The following is a 20102-nucleotide window of genomic DNA, read 5'->3' as shown; positions in this document are numbered from 1 at the left end:
TATATATATATATATATATATATATATATTGAGGATCCAAAAGCTACTGCTTTTATTACAAAAATATGAACAATTGTCATGAATTATTCAACACTTCTACCTCACTGATGATAACTTAACACAAAGAGCTGTTCTGTAACTTTGCCAATTGTACTAATTGATGATTTGCATGTGGCCTTACATCTTACATTGACCACCCTTTAATGTAGGATCAGCTAGAACCATTCTGAAACGAAAAGCTCATTGTTTTTAGTCTAATTGATGCGGTGGTTAGTTTTTGTTTGTTATTCATGTATTGACCATTTGGCTCCTTTTCCTCATTATTATTGGAATAATTTTCTCCACATGCAATTCTTTGCCAAAATATATTCAGATCGATACTGGAAAACATAATTTGGAAAACATAATTACATAATTTTCCTCTGATGTGGGATAATTATTAAGTACAATATCCAGGACATGAGAAAACTACAATCCCAGTGTGGCCAGAGTATTGGAGCAATAAATTGTTGTCTCATTGAGTATAACTCGCTCTTACCAGCAGATGGAGGTATTGGAGAGCATGTTTCAGCACGCAGTGCACTGTTCAGTCAGCAGACGGAAGCAGACATCGAAGAGCCACCGTGTATTATGAACAACTGTGAGGAAAACAGCATACTTCTTTGTCTGTGTTTGTCTATACTGTAAGGAAAAAGAAAGACAGCTCTATAAATACCTTAAAACTGCAAAGTAAAAAACTGTCAATTTCAAGCGTACGAAACTGGCCAGCAACACCACACTGCAACAATTCAGTAATATTAAACCTACAAAGGCTACTGTATCGTATTTTATAAATGAATTTCTAAGGCCTCTAAATTATTAACATCATCGAGACTTTGCCAAAAAATTTATTGTTGTACACAATCTACTTAGGGATGCACAGATCCGATAGCCTACTCAGTATCGGTATCGGCTACAAAACTGCCATTTTCTGCTGGATCGGTTATCGGTCAGACTAGATCGATCCAAATCCGATACTGTGTGTATACTATTCTGTGTTATTGTTAAGCTGCACGAAAAGCACAAAAACATTATAAAGCACCATAAAGTTTCCATGTTGCTTCAAGCAAACCATTGTGCGCAAGGGATGTGGATAAGCGCTTTGTGACAATCTGTATTGGAGCCTTTCATTTTACAATACTTTTGCACAATGAAAGATTGTTAATAGCCTTTCTTGTTCTGTTCTATCTGTCATATGTTGCTGCCGCAGTATTGTGCTATACATTTAAAAGAAATGTCTTTTAATTTTATAGTATATATTTATATATAAATATATTTACTTGTTTTTCATTCATGTATTTTACAACAATACAAACAGCCATGTGTAATATTTTACCAGATTTAGTCCTACACTTATTCACTTTAATTTGCTCCCCACTAAATAATGTTTTTTTTCACTAACGTTTAAATTTTATAAAATTATTGTGCACTCATCATTTTTCTAGAGTAACTTTTACTGCTGAATTATCCACTAACTCAGTTTATAATAGTATTTTTGTCATAGTTTATGATTATATATTTTTTTATTTGTTATTTTTCTGTATAATGAAGTTGTCTATATTTAGTAGATTGTGTTTAACACACAAATCAATGATGATCAGGTCAGCACACAGAGGTATAGAAATTCTACATTGATTTAAAATAAATAAATAAAAACTGTGCTAGTATCGGATCGGTATCGGCCGGCCGATACTCAGAATTTTTGGTATTGGATCGGATCGGTTCTGAAAAAATTATATCGTGCATCCCTAAATCTACTACATGCTTTCTGCCTTCTGACTGATAGTTCATACTCTTTTAGCAAGTAAAAGGCCTTTTAGAATAATTAAAAAAATATCCACCTTCAGGTTTTGTCTTTTTGCTGTGAAATATTTAAAGATTTTTATAAAGTGAACTTAAGAATAACTTTTACATTGATATTATTGATATTTCAAGATGAACATTTACTGGACTGAAGCAACTTAGGTTTACTTGATTAGTCATTCATCATGTATTTGAAAAATTGTGTTCAAATGTATGTATCAAATATGACAAAACAGGCTTTTGATTAACATTTATTTATATATTAATCAGCATTGTATTGCATTGCATTATATGTTTTGTCACCCACAATAAAAACTACAGAGCTTTGATCATAAAACTAAACATTTAGATATCATCCTACTATAAGACATATTATTCTGAGATAATATAATAGTGACAACTGAAAACTATATGAATTTTATATAGTCTGTTGTACTGTTTTTTCCTCAAGTGTGAGCACTATAATTTAAGTATATCATACTATATGGGCCATAAAAGCCAATATGATACAAAACATAAAAACATATGCAAACTTTTTTTTCTGTTCTGTTTCTGTTCTTCTATTGTCCTCATTTGTAAGTCACTTTGGATAAAAGCGTCTGCTAAATGACTAAATGTAAATGCATTCTTTTATATGTCAGACATTATAGAGTTAATAATTTGAGGTCCTCTTAAGTCCTCTGATATTATTTTAACTACAATTGATAACTGAGATGCAAGACAGCACCAAATACGTTTATATGGAAAAAAAGAGAGAGCGAAATTAGCACTTAGCCTATTACAATTATCACTTATTAGTAGCCTACTTACTACTAGGCTACATCATATAATCACGTTAAGAGTGTATACAAGTGTATTTTCTAAAACGAGCTTAAAGTAGCCTACAATAGAAAAAAAGCGCACCTGGTCATTTATCAGAGTCGTAGGTGTTTACATGTGTTTCACATCAACACTCACGGGCTGCATCCAACAAATATTGCTTTTGGAGGTAGGAAGGCGCGTCCCAATTCATTTCCGTAACATCAAACTATGTCGGATTTGCATCACGATGTATCCTTCACTGTCTATGATGTCCCACAATCCTGTGAGGTTATAAGCATTTTTTTTTCTTCTTCTTCTTTTTCTTTATTTAATTTCTTGGCAGTGCCACACATTAGGCTACACACTGACTGAAAAATTAAATATGATAATAGCCTAATAATAATGATACGGTGCAAGAATTATTCATATAATAAAACAGACGTTCAGATATTAATGATATTACGACTTCTCTGTAAATAAAAATAATAATGGAAGAAAATCAAATTTTCATATATGTCGTTTTCTAAACATTTCTAAATATTTGTTAGGCTACTCATGTTTTGGTTTCCAACTAAATATGCTGTGTAGCTATTAATTATGCCTACAATAATTATAAAAATATGTTCTATGGTTTGACAGCCTTTGCTTTCTGACAAAGCCATTTGGATCAATTTTAGGAGATATATCGGATTATTTCACAAGTGCCAAGACTCACTTCCGCCTGATGACCACGAGATGGCACCGCGAGGCCAAATAACGAGGTGGGAGGCGGACGCTGGCTGCTAGTCGTCGGGCTTTAGGACCGCTGGGCGTGTGTGGCACTGCCGTAAGCCGCCTGTCTGCTGGTGCAGCTCGTTATTCGGTGTCCTTTCGCTGAACATGTGGTGTGGCAGTACTGTGAATACACTTGCCACAGTCACTAACACAACCGACTGAGACCGTGACGCCGCTCTCTGACTAGGGCAAGGAAGTGTGACACGCGAGCAGCAGGTCAAGAGCGATGAAAACCGAAGGAATTGAGGGTACCGAAAGGTTTCTGAGCCCCGGTAAAGGCCGGGGACTCAGAGCCACAAAGCATTTCAAAGTTGGTGATCTAGTGTTCGCCTGTCCGGCGTATGCTTACGTGCTGACAGTGAGCGAGAGAGGCGGACACTGCGAATGCTGCTTTACCAGGTCAGCGCTCCTTATAAGTCCACGTCTGACACTTTGTGTCTTTGTGCACGAGTCTAGGTCCTCATGGCATGTTTACGGATGTTTCACATGACAGTGCATGCACGCAAAGCATCGTAATAATAATATTTATTAACTTTTATAATAGTTAATAATCAAATTTGTGTTGATGATGACATGTTTGACAGGAAGATAATCTGCATTCAATTCGGGGCTGATCCCTATTAAAGATGGCTGGCATATGCTTTCTGTTTGTACTGTGTTTAAATGCTGCTGGGTCATGCACTGGGTAGGGTGACCCACTTAGTATACACATCCAAAACGGCCAGTGAGTGCTGTGGATGAATGTTCAGTGAAGTCTTTCTTTCCAGGCAGTCAATCAGTAAATTTTACTGGAGATCTGTGTGATACACTTCTAGACTAGATAAATCCACAACATGCAATGACAATATATCTCTAAAATAAGCCAATTTCAATTCAGACTATATAAATTACTATATTCTGCACTTTAATGAAAGCTTTTGTTGTGATTGGTACATATCATTACAGCCTGTGACGATCTGAGGTACAACAGAAATACTGTGAAGTTTAGAATCAGATGTCAACAGTGAATTTGTCAATTATCATTTTTGCAACCTTTGTGCAAATAGATCTTATTGTGAACAATTCAACCATGCATATTTTTAATTAAGCGTTGTAATTTTTAATCAAAATGTTGTAACTTAATTTTTTGGTGACCTAAGCAGGACTTCTCTAATCATTTAGTCTTAAACTCTGCCTACATCTCAAAATCCAGTCAACAACCGATGCAAAGAACCAAATTCCCACTCTACTTTTTTCTTTTTTTTTTAATCTGTTACACTCGGATCTGGTGCTGCTTCCAGTTCATTGCGACTTCAAAGGGATAGCACACCCAAAAATGTCATGCCTAAGGCTTTCATTCATCTTCGAAACACAAATGAGATACTTTGAATAAATTATTGTTCCTTCATTGAAAGTCCATACTACCAAAACATTGATGCTTCAAGATGTTCATAAAGACATTCATATTAATCAAGTCATTTAATCCAAGCCTATAAAGGATTGTTTAGCTAAAATGAATATTCTGCCACCATTTACTCACCGTCTAAAAACTCCATGACTTACTTTCTCCTGTGGCACATAAAATAAGTTATTTTGAGAAATATCTCAATGTTCTTCACTTTTTATTGTATGGACATTTTATTGCATAGAATGGAAGTATTTAGGGTAAAAAAATTATGACAGAATTTTCATTTTTGGGTGAATTCCCTTCAACATAGATGGAAATAGTGGCATGCTGAAGGGTAAATTGAGAATCATCTGATCAATTAAACTTTGTTATTTCATTCACAGGAGAGAAGGGCTGTCAAAGTGTGGAAAATGTAAACAGGCCTATTACTGCAATGTAGAGTGTCAGGTAAGTCTGTGTTTGTGATTTCAATGGGTTGTTGAAGGAAATTAAATCATAGTCTCTGTGTGGATTTGCTCCATGGTCTGTATTACAGAAATCGTTCACTCAAAAATGAAAATTCTGTCATTATTTACTTGTTCATATACTGTGGAACACAAAAAGAGATGTTTTTTGAAGAATCTTCAAGCCGCTCTTTTCCATGCCATACAGTAGTAACCAGGCTGTCAAGCTCAAAAAAAGGGGGGAAAAAACCTTGTTTTGCAACATGAATAATGATCTGCTATGGATGCTAATGTAGTGATATAGTGAACTGGTCAAAGCTGTTACTATATCATGGAATGTAACACTGGAACGCTGTATTGACCAAACAGAAGCCACGACCATATGATCTGTTCTATAAAGTTAATTTTGCTCTCTCAGCATATATCAGAGCTTTTTCCCTATGCTTAGTACTTACACTACAGTGCTCTAATTGTGAGGATGGTCCCACTGGAGCAACGATAGCTGAAGTGCTTTTCCTGTGTATGAGTCAGAGTCTCAGAATGAACTGCATTGATAATGGACTCTCTTCACCTGGAATCACACATTGCAACCTTTGTGTTAGCAGCTCAAAATCAGCTGGACCTCCACCACTCTTTGCTGCATACAGTATTTGAGACCAATTTTGATCCATCCATTCTCAAAACCAATTATCCTATGTAAGGTCGTGGGGTAGCTGGACAGTTTTGATATACATCATGTAATAATTTGTGTTGAAAGTAAATCGTTTATATGGTTTGATTTAGACAACATAGTCTGCAATCTTCAAGTCATTCCACAGATTTTCAAAGGGGTTTAAGTCTGGGCTCTGACTAGGCCATGCAAGGACATTCACCCTTTTCTCCTTCAACCACTGTGTGGTCAGTTTTGCTGTGTGCTTTGGGTCATTGTCGTGTTGGAAGGTAAAACTTCTTCCCACTGACAACTTTCTGGCAGAGGGCAGTAGATTTTCCTCAAGAAATTGACGGTATTTTGCCCCATCCATTTTTCCTTCTATCCTGACAAGTGCTCCAGTCCCTGCTGCAGAGAAACACCCCCCATAACAGGATATTACCACCTCCATGCTGAATTCTGTTATTTGGATGGTGAGCTGTATTGGATTTCCACCAGACATATCATTTGGTGTTGAGGCCAAATAATTAATCTCATCTGCCTCAGAATCTTCAAGGTGTGTTTTGGCAAAGCTCGGTCGTGAATGCATGTGGCCTTTCTTGAGGAGTGGCTTTTTTCTTGCAACCCTCCCACACAAGCCACATTTGTGGAGAATTTGAAATATTGTTGTCACATGCACAATATTGGCGCTTTTCCACTGCATGGTACGGCACGGTTCGGTACGGTTCACTTTTGGGGGGTTTTCCACTGGGTACAGTACTTGGTACTTTTTTTTAGTACCACCTCGATTGAGGTTCCAAGTGAACCGTACAGTTTCCAAAACGTGACGTGTAAACTCTGTTGATCACTGATTGGCCGGAGAGAATCGTCACTACTTGCGTCACTGAACTTGCGACACAAACACAACAGAACCGCTAGATTTAAATCAGCACAGCCAGCGAAGGATCAGAACACAACTGTTTTGAACGAGCACACCTTTTTTAACAACCAAAAAATGGCTGTTTCGTGGTCTGTTGAGGAAGTACAGACGTTCCTCTCGTTGATAGCAGAGGAGCGGATCCAGCGAGAGCTTGATGGGGCGACTTGGAATGAAAAAGTTTTTCAGGAGTCACGGCAATATAGGCGGCGCAACTAACGACATGTGAATAATCCCACCCACTCTAAAGCGGTACTAAACTGTAGTGGAAACGCAAACCAAGCCGAGTCGTACCAAGCAGTGGAAAAGCGCCATATGGCCACTCTTTGTCATAAATTCCTGCAACTGCTTCAGAGTTGCTGTAGGCCTCTTGATCGTCTCTCTGACCAGTTTCCTCCTGGCTCTTTCATCCAGTTTGGAGCGATGTCCTGATCCAGGGATGGTCTGTGTTGTACCAAATACCTTCCACTTCGAATTCACTGTGCTTCTAGACATTGATAAAGCATTTGGCATTTTTTTGTATCCATCTCCTGACTTGTGCCTGTCCACAACTTTATCCCAGAGATCTTTCGACAGTGCCTTGCCACCCATAGTTGATTGTTTGCTTCAGTTGCACTACCAATGACTGAAATGCTCCAGGAAAGCTCTTTTCATGCTGAGCCAATCAAAATGACCACAGCTGATCAGTTGAACGTCAAATGGATTTGAGTGCCATTGAGAAGGTGATTAGCTACACCTGATTGAGTTTACAAGTCATTTTTAGGAGAGGGGTGATCCTTTTTCCAGCTCAGTGATTGTTTTTTTATTTATTTATTTTTTCTGACATGTTGGTGTTTTATCTTTCACTTGGATGTTATAAGTTGCACTGAGTAAACACACCTGGATAAAACAGAAACTGTGTCCGTTTTCATTTCAGGCTTCAAAGCAACAAAATGTGATTATTTTAAAGGGGAGTGATTCTTTTCTATACCCACTGTATATGTGGCAATAATATTTGAAATATATTCATTTTAAAATATATTAACATAGAAAACAGTCATTTCAAATTGTAGTAATATTTCACAATATTACTGTTTTTACTGTTTTTTTATCAAATAAATAATGGTGTTAATGAGCATAAGAGACTTTCAAACTTTTGAGCAGTAGTGCATCTCCCATCAATGCAATAATTCATATATTGACTTTTTCCTTTCTGAAAGGCTTTAAAATATTTATTTTATCTCATAAACGTTGTATAAGACAGCACAGTTGACTCGTTTCCTCATTCATGAGTTCCTCCAGGATGAGCAACAGGGATAGTGCTCTATGGAGACCACAGCCAGAGTGACAGCTCTGTAATTGATCTTTGCTGCTGAGCGCCAAGCAGAGTCGAAAATCCAGCACTGAAAATAAAGATCATCAATAATCCATTTGCACTCTACCACAAGGCCCTTCTGTCTCGTCCCTGCTGTTTTTGTGCGTCGTACAAGTTGTGGCATTAGAATCAGCTTATCCATCATCACATGGCTGTTTGGTTTTTCTGTTCAGGCTTGTCCCTTCATTGGTCTTTGTTTTTCTGTCTGAACTGAATTGCAAAATTATATAGATGAGCATTATATGTCCAAAAATGAAAAATTAATCACAATAATCCACATGACTCAGTCCATCAATTAACGTCTTGTGAAGTGAATAACTTTGAAATAAACAGATCCTTCATTAAAACATTTTAACTTCAAACTGTTACTTTCAGCTAATACAGTCATCTCCATAATGTTACTTTCTCCAGTGAAAAAGTTGTCTCATCTGAATCAGGAGAGAAATATGCACAAACACTGATCAAACACTGTTTACAAGCAAAAACAGTCAAAAACAAATATGTCAGTGGATTTTGATGTGAGAAGAAGACAACAGTGTATGGACTTTTTCACTGGAGGAAGCATTATTAGACTTTTTTGGCCGAGGCAACGGTTTAAAGTTAAAACACCTTGATGGATTTGTTTCTAACAAACACGCAGCTTTTCTTTTTTTAATTTGATAGAATGAATAGATTGAACTATTCCATTATGTTATCATCAGCTTCGCTAAGGAGGAAAGAGTTTTGTCACCCCAACTATCTTGCACCATTCTCTGCTTAAATGACTTAGAAGTCTCACCCCAAAATCACACCGTTGATTTTGACATGTCTGACCATAGCGTTTAAATAAACAGAAAAAATGTATTGATAGCACCAGAGTGTTAACACTCCTTGGAAAGGAAGCTACAAATGGTTCTCTCTGGCAAAGAAAAAGTATTTTATTGCAGAAAAAAAATTACGCCCTGTTGTCCATTTAAATATAAAAAGCAGAAGCCAAAAAAAGACCAGCAAACCAATATAGTTTAAGCAGTGATCATGGAGCAAGTCTGAGTAGCCTGTTTATTTTAAGGGACTTGGTTGTTGCTCTATTCCTAAATTGAGCTGGAAGGCGTTCTGGCCGCGCTGTTGCTATGATAATCCATCTCGAACGCATTAGGGATCAGTTTCTGTTTGCTCGCCAGAGCACAGGATTTAGTTTATTCATTGCCCAGTAGCCTGTGAGGCAGCTCGAGACTAATTCAGAGTCTTATCTCTCAGGAAGTCTTGTAAAAATTCTTGTGAAAGCATGTCTCATCAAACGGAAGCGAGCCGACATGCGATCAGTTATATCAAAAGCATATCATCTCAAAAAGAAGAGCTGTGACCCTTCATGCTGGGTTTTATTGCGCTGTGAGTGTGTTATGTTGTTTGTTGGAGTATATGTTATGATCTGCCAATGCAATACTAAAATATGCTATATGTTTCAAATTTGTGTGAAAAACCATGCCCTTGTACTTCCCTCAGAGAGGAGACTGGCCCATGCACAAGTTGGAGTGCTCAGCCATGTGCGCACATGGAGAAAACTGGTGTCCATCAGAAACCGTGCGACTGGTCGCCAGAATAATTCTCAAACAGGTGAGGACGATCTGCTTTTTTGGTATGACAGTATGACTCTTTGTTTTCAGCTTTAATGGGAAAGTTCACCCAAAAAAAATTAAAAATAACATGACTTTATTTTTTTGTTGTTGTCCACAATAGATGATATTTTGAAGAATATTTAATACTGCTTATGCCCATACAATGAAAGACAATTGTATACAAAATTAATTTTTGTGTTTAAAAAAAAATGGGTGAACTGTCACAAAGTGCCACATCATGTGACGTGTTCCGTTAATTGTAACATAATACTTTGATTCCATGAATGCCAAACACTCTAAAGCAGAGTTATTTTAGTATTACTTATATACTGTTAAAGTATTAATTAAAATTTTGAATTTTTTCTGTTTTTATTTTAAAGGGGTCATATGATGCTGCTAAAAAATAACATTATTTTGTGTATTTGGTGTAATGAAATGTGTTTATGCGGTTTAAGGTTAAAAAAACACATTATTTTCCACATACTGTGCATTATTGTTTCTCCTCTATGCCCCGCCTTTCTGAAGCGCGTCGATTTTTACAAAGCTCATCGGTCTGAAAAGTGAGGTGTGCTGTGATTGGCCAGCTATCCAGTGCGCTGTGATTGGCCGAATACCTCAAGCGTGTGACGGAAATGTTACGCCCCTTCCCATACTGTGATGCCATGTCCCGGCGCGACGAGACAAAACCAATAAAACCTATTATAAACGAGGCATTTGTCGCATCCAGTGGAGACATAATTACGGATTATAATTTCTTATACTCTCTTTTTACGCGTTGCGTTGCATTGTGCCGCGTAAACATAAAACCATGTCTGCATTTGTGATCGGAGAAACGACAAACTACAAGCGCTACTCTACACTGCTCAAAACTCGCATTTGAATCGTCAGTGGCAAATCCTTTAAATATGAAAACGTACTTACAGGCTGTAAATCAGCATTATTTGTCAGCATCATAGACTGTATAGGGTCAGCATGCGCGCCGAAGCAGGGGAACTGAATTCACCGGAGCACCGGCATTGTAGGCTACTCTCCCAGGAAACAGTCTGCAAACACATCTGAATATTTGGTTTAAACTGTTCTGGAACAGTGTTGTAAATACAACTTAACCACTGATTTCTAGTTGTGTCCTCTTTTGGAAGACCAAACAAAGTAGTTTCACTTTCACAACGAAACACACAGCATCTCCACGACATGGCGGCAGCAACAATACTACAGCGAGAATCAAAGTTACTCCTCCTTTCTACCTCCTTATTTCTATTTTGCTTTATTTTAGTTTTAGTTATTTTAGTACTTCAAACTAATCTTTTTATTTCTAATTTTGGTTTTTCATCAAATATTATTTATATTTTATTTCAGTTAACGACAAGAATTTTTATCATTTGTTAACGGTAATGGCATTGCTCTAAAGTCACCTATTTCTTGGTAACTTTTCATGCACATGTACTGAACGCAATTATTATTATGCTTAATGACTTTTTGATTACTAACACACTGTCCCTTGTTGGACATTTACAGTGAATTTACTCCAGAGTGGTAATTACATTTGAGTCTCTGCTAGAACTATACTGCCTGATAGAAATTAAAACGTTTTTTGGCTGTGTAACTGTGATGAGGAGGCAGCTCTCCAGCTGGTCTGCTGTAATAATGTCTACAGCTATAGCCACTCTGCTCATGAGTACTTCAGTTCACAGAGTAAGAGAGGTCTAGTGCAGTTACAGTCCACACTTGCCAATTATGTTAGTTGTTTTGCGGTGCCATTTCAGTAGTTTGAATGTAGTTTTAAGTTATCAATGTCTTCAGATCCTGCAGCTCTACACGGAAGACAGTGATATTGATTATTTTCTTTGAATGTTGAAAAAATGTTTAGTTTTTATAAAGGGGTCAGAGCTCAAAAATAAAAATCTCTGAGGAATACATATATGATTTGTACTATTAGATACTGTTTTCTATTTTAATATATTTTAAATTGTTATTTATTTCTGTGATGTATAGCTGAATTTTCAGCATCATTACTCCAGTCTTCAGAGTCACATGATCCTTCAGAAATCATTCTAATATGCTGATGTGATGCTTAAGAAACACAGTGTATTTAAAATGTTGAAAACACTTGTACTGCTTAATATTTTTTGGATACCATGATGCATTTTTGATAAACAGAAAGTTAAAAAGAACAGCATTTATTTGCATTAGAAATCTTTTGTAGAATTATAAATGTTTTTATTGTCACTTTTCAGCAATATAATGCGTCCTTGCTGAATAAATGTATTAATCTTTAAAAAATATCCTACTGACCCCAAATATTACAAAGATGGACATTGTTTTAGAATTTAATAAAATTAAAAATATATTTTTTATACATTCATTCATAAATTAGCCTCCCCTATCCATTGGGATTTTTATTCATGTTTCTGAACACATACACAGAATATTGTGGGAGATCATAGGCAGCGAAAACAGCACACATCTCTGCTCTCTTCAAAATCCAGCCAGATCAAGGAATTTCAGCCGACATGATGTTACACAAACATTGGATTTAGATGTGCTGTGTTGCCTTCCTATCTCCGTATGTTGCCTATATAGGCAGCTTTTATCAGCTTTCAGACACAGGCAGAGAGGGAGTCTGAAGGAACTCCGATCATTCGGTGACACCTGTTACATTGTGCAGATGATTAACCTTCACAGGTGTGAAAACTCGGTTTTCTTTTTTTTTAATACGCTGATGCAAAGGTCACCAGTAATATTCAGTCATTTTTTTAAGAATCAGTACAATACAGCGCGCAGCTGATGATTTAGTCTAAGTTTAGATTTAGATGTAGCATTTTCAGTGCTGCTCTGGCACATATGGTGCTACCATGTGTTTTTCATGGATGTCTTTTTCCTGAATGCATCAGCTCTCTCTGTGACTCACTCAGCCGACACATGGCGCTTTGTGTCACACAGCAAGCGCCGTTAGACAGTTGGCCGGAAAACTTATGTCTTATCAACCACTGAAACAAGTATTTGTTTTGCAAGTTTGACAGTTTGCAAGGGTCATGTCAGATCTAACTTTTAAACATTTTCTTGTTTTTCAGAAGTGCCAAACAGAAAGGACTCCTTCAGAAAGAGTGCTGACTCTTAGAGAATTAGAAGCACGTGAGTGTCTAATTGCTCTCTGAGTGAGTCAGACATTATCCTTATACGGTTTTAAAAATGCAAAGGCTTTTGCTTAAAAGAGGGTTTGAAGTTGAAGTCAGTAAAGCCAGAGACTTCCCACACCTGTTTAATGACCCTTACCAGCTGTTCTGTTGGCCGTCTCCGATATGTGACTCCTAGAGTAGGACACCATGTCTTCGGCTGTGTCTCAAATTGTAACTAGTGGAGCCACAAAAAATGTCAGACATTGTACGTTTAGATGTAGAGAGAGCTATTTCTGCTGTTGCCCTGAAATTTAATTATATTTTTTTTTTCTACCCAAGTTGTGGCATAACCTTGATAATGTAAGACTGGAGCCTTTATGAAGATGAAATGTTAATTGCCTTTTCTGTACATGTTTGTCAGATCTGGACAAGCTAGATAATGAGAAGAATGAGATGAACGATACAGACATTGCTGCACTACACCACTTTTACTCCAGACATCTCAATTTTCCTGATAATGCAGCACTTACCGAACTCTTCGCCCAGGTGAAGTCAACTGATTTCCATTTACACATAACTTTGGAACTTGTTTTTCACTAAATGAATATAAAGAGGAACTATCATCATTTTCTTTTATATCATTTCATGGATAATGAACCAATGCATTAAAGCAAGGAATAAACAGAAGTGTTTGAAACTAATTCATTTTTGCTACTGAATAAAAAGCCAAATTAAAATAATCACATTGCTGCTTAATTTTTTATTGCTGTCAAAGTCATGCAAGCTAAGTATTAAATGTATTAAATTAAGTTTTCTATTCTATTCATTATTTAAGGTATGAATGCATACCTTATAAAATAAAATCTTTTCTCAAATATAAAAATTACATTTCATACTTTGAAATAGGTTTATTTTAAAAGGAAAGGTCACCCAAAAAATCATTTAGTCAGCCTGTAAAAACTGTAAGACTTGCTTTCTACTATGGAACAATGGTAACCCAACAATATCATCTTTTATGTTCCACAGAAGAAAAAAAGAACAAAAAGGAGAGTAATTGATGACAGAATTCTCAATTTTGGGTAAACTTTAAAGAGAATCGCAGACTCTATTACTTTCACTGTATGAAAAAAGATGTGATGAAAGTAAACAGTGACCTTGACTGTCATTCAGTCTAGCATTTCTTTTCATGTTCCATGGAAGAATGCAAGTATTATCCATTTTGAAAAATCAAACATAAAATATTTTTCACTCCAATCCATATACTCCATTCGTGGAAAGTTCCAAGTCTGTGTGTCCATGACATTAGTGCAGGGAACGTTTCGCGCACCTTGACCATCTCACCTGCATGCTAATTCCTCCATTTCTACACCATAGGTGAACTGTAATGGCTTCACCATTGAAGATGAGGAGCTGTCTCATTTGGGTTCTGCTGTATTTCCAGAGTAAGGTTCATAGAATTCAAAACCATTACATTAATTTCAATATGTTAAATACTTAATAGTAATTGAATGTTTTTTGTTGTTGTTGTGGTTGTTTGTGATAGCGTTGCTCTGATGAACCACAGCTGTAGTCCAAACGTGATTGTGTCGTATAAAGGTACTGTGGCTGAGGTCAGAGCCGTGCAGGACATCAGCCCCGGAGAAGAGGTGAGACGAGCCACGCCATGAACATGAGGCATTTTAAAAGAACATTATATCACTATTCATGAATAAAATGTGACTCAAATTATACGCTCAATGTAAGGCTCAATTTCTGCCGAAAAGCAACAGCTCTTCTGTCTTTACTTACTGGCCAGACCTAATATGATTTGCCATTGTGTCACATTCAGGAAGCCTTTGTTGTTTATTATTTGCATTATTTGCAATGCCATTACAGCCATTGTCATTCAATTGTAATGTGAAATGTAAAATGCTTTGTAATAATGTCAAGTCTGTATTGAATTTCCTAACATCTATCATCTTATAAGTATTGTATAATCATCTCATTACTAATTTAATTGCGGTATATTGTGTGACAGTTCTCTGTTTCTCCTGAATAGATCTTCAACAGTTATATTGACCTCCTGTATCCAACAGAGGATCGAATTGAACGGTTGAGAGATTCTTACTTCTTCAATTGTGACTGTAAAGAATGCACCTGTAAATCAAAGGTGAGTGCCATTTTAACCCTGTAATAAACAGGTTTTCAGAAACGTATCGCATGTAGAAAGGCATAGAAATCATTATTTTCAGTTTGTTCCACATGATTTTTTTTTTTTGTGCATTTTGGAGCATGGTAAAAATGTGTAATAACGGTTTGAATAAAAATGAATAATAATAAAAGAACTCGAGCTGATATGTGTGGAATACAACCTCTTATTTTTTTAGGACAAAGCCAAAATGGAGATCCGACAAAAGCTTAGCACACCTCCAGAGGAAGAGGAAATCAAGCAGATGGTGATGTATGCCAGAAATGTCATTGAGGAGTTCAGAAGAGCAAAGCACTACAAAAATATCCTTCATTGGCCTTTTCTCTTTTGTATTCTTGTGTGTGTGTGCGTGTGCGTGCGTGTGTGTGTGTGTGTGTGTGTGTGTAAAGGTTTATAGTTCTGTGCTAGCCTATTGCGCAATATTTTGAATATGGGGCAATCCAGAGGCAGTGGGATATTTTTAGTCTCTACTTGACGAAGCCATACTAGCCTTTGGGATATGTTGTGTCACATAACATACACTAGTGTTTTTTACAATTCCCAATTGCTTGTGAAGTCTGAGAAAAGGTAGACCGAAGCAGATCAATAGTGTTAACCACTTTGTCTAAGACCGCATACACTAGCATTGAAAAGTTTGAGGTCGGTCTATGTACAATTGAGGTCAAAAGTTCACATACACCTTGCAGAATCTGCAAAATTTTAATTATTTGACCAAAATAAGACTCTGTTCAAAAGTTTACATATACTTGATTCTTAATACTGTGTTGTTACCTGGATGATCCACAGCTTTTTTGTGATAGTTGTTCATGAGTGCTTGTCTGCCCGCTGTTCTTCAGAAAAATCCTTCAGGTCCCACAAATTCTTTGGATTTTCAGCATCTTTTGTGTATTTGAACCCTTTTCAACAATGACTCTATGATTTTGAGATCCATCTTTTCACACTGAGGACAACTGAGGGACTCATATGCAACAATTACAGAAGCTTCAAACGCTCACTGATGCTTCAGAAGGAAAAATGTTACATCTTATATATACAGTATCTTGAAGTGGTGGTTTTGACTTAAAGTTCCTTGACTGCTAAGTACCCCCCAGTGAACTGCTGGAAATCTGTGAACTAAGCCTGGAGAAAATGGGTTCAGTCTTTGCTGAAACCAATGTGTACATGCTGCACATGATGTATCAGGCAATGGGAGTCTGTCTCTATATGCAGGATTGGGATGGAGCAATGAAATATGGCGAGAAAATTATCCAGCCCTACAGGTAGTGCTGGGTCCAGTGCATTTCTTCTCTAAATGTCTTTTTACATTTATTTTTAAAAGTTGAATAATAATAACCTCATAGTGTGTCCACTTTATTAATAGTATTCATTGTACATATCTTTCTAGTGTGCACTACCCTCCTTACTCACTGAATGTGGCTTCTATGTACCTGAAACTTGGAAGATTGTACCTAGGACTTGAGAAGAGTACACAAGGAGTTAAAGCTTTAAAGAAGGTAAGGTGTTGGCGGTACTAATGTAATAATAATAATAATTCAGTAGTAGATGTGGGTGTCCCTTTTGAAATCTAAATGCAAAATATTAATCACTAGATATTTTGGGACACATTTAGGCTTTACAGATTGTTGTGGATTAATTTGTCACAGGCTCTTGCAATCATGGACGTTGCCCACGGTAAAGACCACCCATACATCACTGAGATTAAGAAAGAAATGGAAGAGCGGAAATAATGGCAACACATGGAGGAATATGCATCAGACGCTGGCATGTGTCTTATACCTCCTGGGAATATTAAAACAAAGTGATGTCAAAATTGTCTGTTCATCTGAGATGTCATTTAAATGATTTTTTGGTTTGTAAATAGATGGCCTGAGTCTGAAATATTTTGTTGCTTGTATTGTCTGCAATTTGAACAAATGTGCTGCACTGTTTTCTGTGAAGAAGGGCTAAGAATTAAGAATCATATCAATATATGCCAGGTTTTTAAACAATATTTTGCCCTCATGTAGCAACAATATTCTTGTTTTCAATAGCTAACGAATGTAAATCATTTATATATTCTCAATAAGGCGAAGGACTCGGATCACTGATTCTGTTTTACTTGTCTGTTTGCATGGATATTGTTTTGCGCTGATGAAAATATGTCATTGATACTGTTGAGAGATATTGGACTTCCAATCAATCAATGCATTTCATAGTGTTACTTTCATTATAGCTTATTTGTTTGTTAAATGTTTTTTTGTTTGTTTTAATATTGTGCAATTTTGGCAGGTGGCATGGGCAAAACAATTTTTTTTTTTTTTTGTAGTAAGTATGCAGACTACCACATGCTAAATTTTAATGTGACACTAAAGTAATAAATTCCTTAAGACAAAAACTGACTTTATGGATTACAATTTATTTTCAACTGTATAAAATCACTTTTTAGTGAAATAAACTATGTAATTACGACATGGTATTAACCAGCATCAAAATAACACATTTATCTTTGTATCACTAAATCCATCCAACGTCTTGTAATCATCATCTGATCATCTGCTATTGTTTTTGTCATAAGTCTCTACATAAACTGTGCTGCATCCCTGGCAGTAACCATGGTGATGAAATCCATATATGGCTCTCGTACCATCTGTTATCACCCAGAACACGTGTTTGACAGAGCCCTATGGAAGCAGTATGGTGCCATTCATTTCCCCACAGATCACTGCATTCAGGAAGACAAACAGGAACAGAAGTGTAACCATTCAGAAGTGCATAACAGCACGGGATTAGAAATCATTGCACATAATCACAAATCATATGTGGTGCATTTATTATTATATATTATTTATTTTGCTCACAGCCAACAATAATACAGACAACGATTTTAAAAGTTTCCCTTTAATAAATAGGAATATTTAAGAAAGGATGAATTCCTTTGATGCGTTTGTCTTCGAGTGTGAGTTATTTTCTGCATCTCGTCAGTTGTCTGCAGTTTGGACGAGAACTAAATAACTGATCCACCCTATTATTTTCATTTCAGTTCCGAAATAATTCAATAGAAAACAATCGGTGGGGTTAAATTCGAATGGATAGGAGTGTCCAATCAGAGCTCGATATGTTCTTACGTCATTTGTCAAACGCGCCAATGACGACGCTGCATTCCGTCAACAAAGATGTTGAGCTCTTTTTGAATTGCATGCTCTTAACATATTACAACAACTGAAAAACACGAGAAGAAGAAGAACCTTTGGGTAATCGCAGAGTAACCGTGAGGGGTTCTTACTTTAGTTCTGGTAAGATAATGTAATTTTTGTAGAATGTAGTATATCATTGTTGAGAGTGGGATATGTCTAAAGTCTTGGTCGTTATGAATGTATTTGATTGATGTGTTAAAACGATGAAACGTGATGATGTCTATCATTTCTATCACTGTCTTAATAGCCGTCTCATGTTTATTTTATATATTAAATAAAACTCTTTTATAATGCCTAACAACTGTGCATCTACTTTTTTAATTATAGAAACGAAAGCAGTTAATATCAAACTCGGTTTTCATCCTGAAGGCCCTCTTTGCACATTTCACTCTTGATATAACGTTAAAACCAGTTAAACTCTGCGGACCCGGATACGGGTTATAGTAATATTTGAAAAGTATATAATGTTATTTATAAAGAATTACACTCATATTTTGTAGTTCAAAGGGTTTTCTTTACAATTAAACCATTTTTTTTCATTTCCTCCATTGTATGTGTGCAGGGTAAACATTTGAATTTGAGTATGTTAAATTTAGGCGAAAATACCAAAAAACGCCCCGAGCTTAAGTACAAAAAGATTACATTACATATCCTGATGTTACCTATAGTTTTTCTGTTTTAAGTAATTGTTACAATACAGTTTATGTACATTGTGACATAAATGCATTATAATTACTCGTTTTAAGTAGGTTTGAAACCATCCTTTATTCTCCATTCATTAACTGAACTGAATGCTAGATTTGCCAATATTCATATTAAATATATTTTTTTAGATTTTTGTATCTGATAGTGCACCATATAAAGTGATAGGCAATAAAAAAAACACTTTATAAGAAAATGGACGAAACATTAAATTGGAAAACATAGGTGAATACTTCTGAACACCGTAAACAATAATAATTAATATTATTAATCATCATTTTTGTGTATATTATTGTAAATGATGAATTGTATGTATTGTTTGTTTGTTTTTTCAGTTTTGTAGCCTGTATACATATATGATACTATAATGTTTCATCTGTTTGATTGTGGGGTTTAAAAAATAAATGTCTGTCTGATTGCATTTTTCAGAGCATGCTAGAGTGTCTTTGAGGAGCAACACAGCTTTTTCAGTAAGCATGAGCTGGGCTGTAGAAGAGTGGAAGGATGGCCTTCCTGCAAAGGCCTTACAAAAGATCCAAGAGATTGAAGGCCAACTTGACAAGTTAAAGAAGGAAAGATAACAGAAACAGTTTCAGCTGGATTCCCTTGAAGCTACGTTACAAAAACAGAGGCAAAAGGTCAGTTACCTGAGAAGCAGTGGAGTAGATTTCCTCTTTAGCATCTTAATGAATGCAATTAAATTTGCATCATGTGTGCATTATATTTCCCTACAGATGGACAGTGAGAAAAGTGAAGCATCTGTCCTTAAGAGGGAAAATCAGTCTTTAGTAGAATCTTGTGAAATTATGGAAAAGACTAGACAGAAACGTACGCATGATATCCAAACTAAGGAGCAACAGGTGAATTATGAAACCGCAGCGTTGCAGATGTCCTGCATAGGCACACCCGCTAAAAAAGCCTTAGAGGCTGCCACACTTCAAGTCGAGTGAGCCTTGACCCCTAATGGCGAGGGGAGATCAGAGGACTCATAACAGATGGAGATGGCATCCACTATCCACCGACTGAGGGTCTGTTTAGTTGCTGGAAGACCTCTCTTAGGGGGACCATAGCAAACAAGCAACTGGTCCGCCCTCCTCCACAGGGCAGCTCTGTGGACGTATGCATCCAGTGCTCGCACTGGACACATACAATTAAGCTTCTG

General features: G+C 36.5%; 1 protein-coding gene and 1 pseudogene across 1 annotated transcript; both read left to right on the top strand.

The window, feature by feature from the left end:
* The first annotated feature begins 3422 nt into the window (after positions 1 to 3422).
* LOC107674111 (N-lysine methyltransferase SMYD2-A-like) lies at positions 3423 to 17429 on the top strand. Its single transcript, XM_016468001.1, has 12 exons — positions 3423 to 3816; positions 5188 to 5251; positions 9649 to 9759; positions 12833 to 12893; positions 13299 to 13423; positions 14252 to 14319; positions 14421 to 14523; positions 14916 to 15026; positions 15244 to 15367; positions 16150 to 16324; positions 16450 to 16558; positions 16709 to 17429. The coding sequence occupies exons 1-12, from the start codon at positions 3644 to 3646 to the stop codon at positions 16790 to 16792; spliced, it is 1308 nt and encodes a 435-aa protein (XP_016323487.1). The 5' UTR covers positions 3423 to 3643; the 3' UTR covers positions 16793 to 17429.
* A 1987-nt stretch (positions 17430 to 19416) lies between these two features.
* The window catches only part of LOC107674050 (centromere protein F-like), a 14274-nt pseudogene continuing 13588 nt past the window's right edge, over positions 19417 to 20102 (top strand).

This window comes from Sinocyclocheilus anshuiensis, unplaced genomic scaffold, assembly GCF_001515605.1.
Source record: "Sinocyclocheilus anshuiensis isolate Anshui unplaced genomic scaffold, SAMN03320099.WGS_v1.1 scaffold544, whole genome shotgun sequence".
Taxonomy (NCBI): domain Eukaryota; kingdom Metazoa; phylum Chordata; class Actinopteri; order Cypriniformes; family Cyprinidae; genus Sinocyclocheilus; species Sinocyclocheilus anshuiensis.
This window is presented reverse-complemented; position numbering and strand designations above follow the sequence as displayed.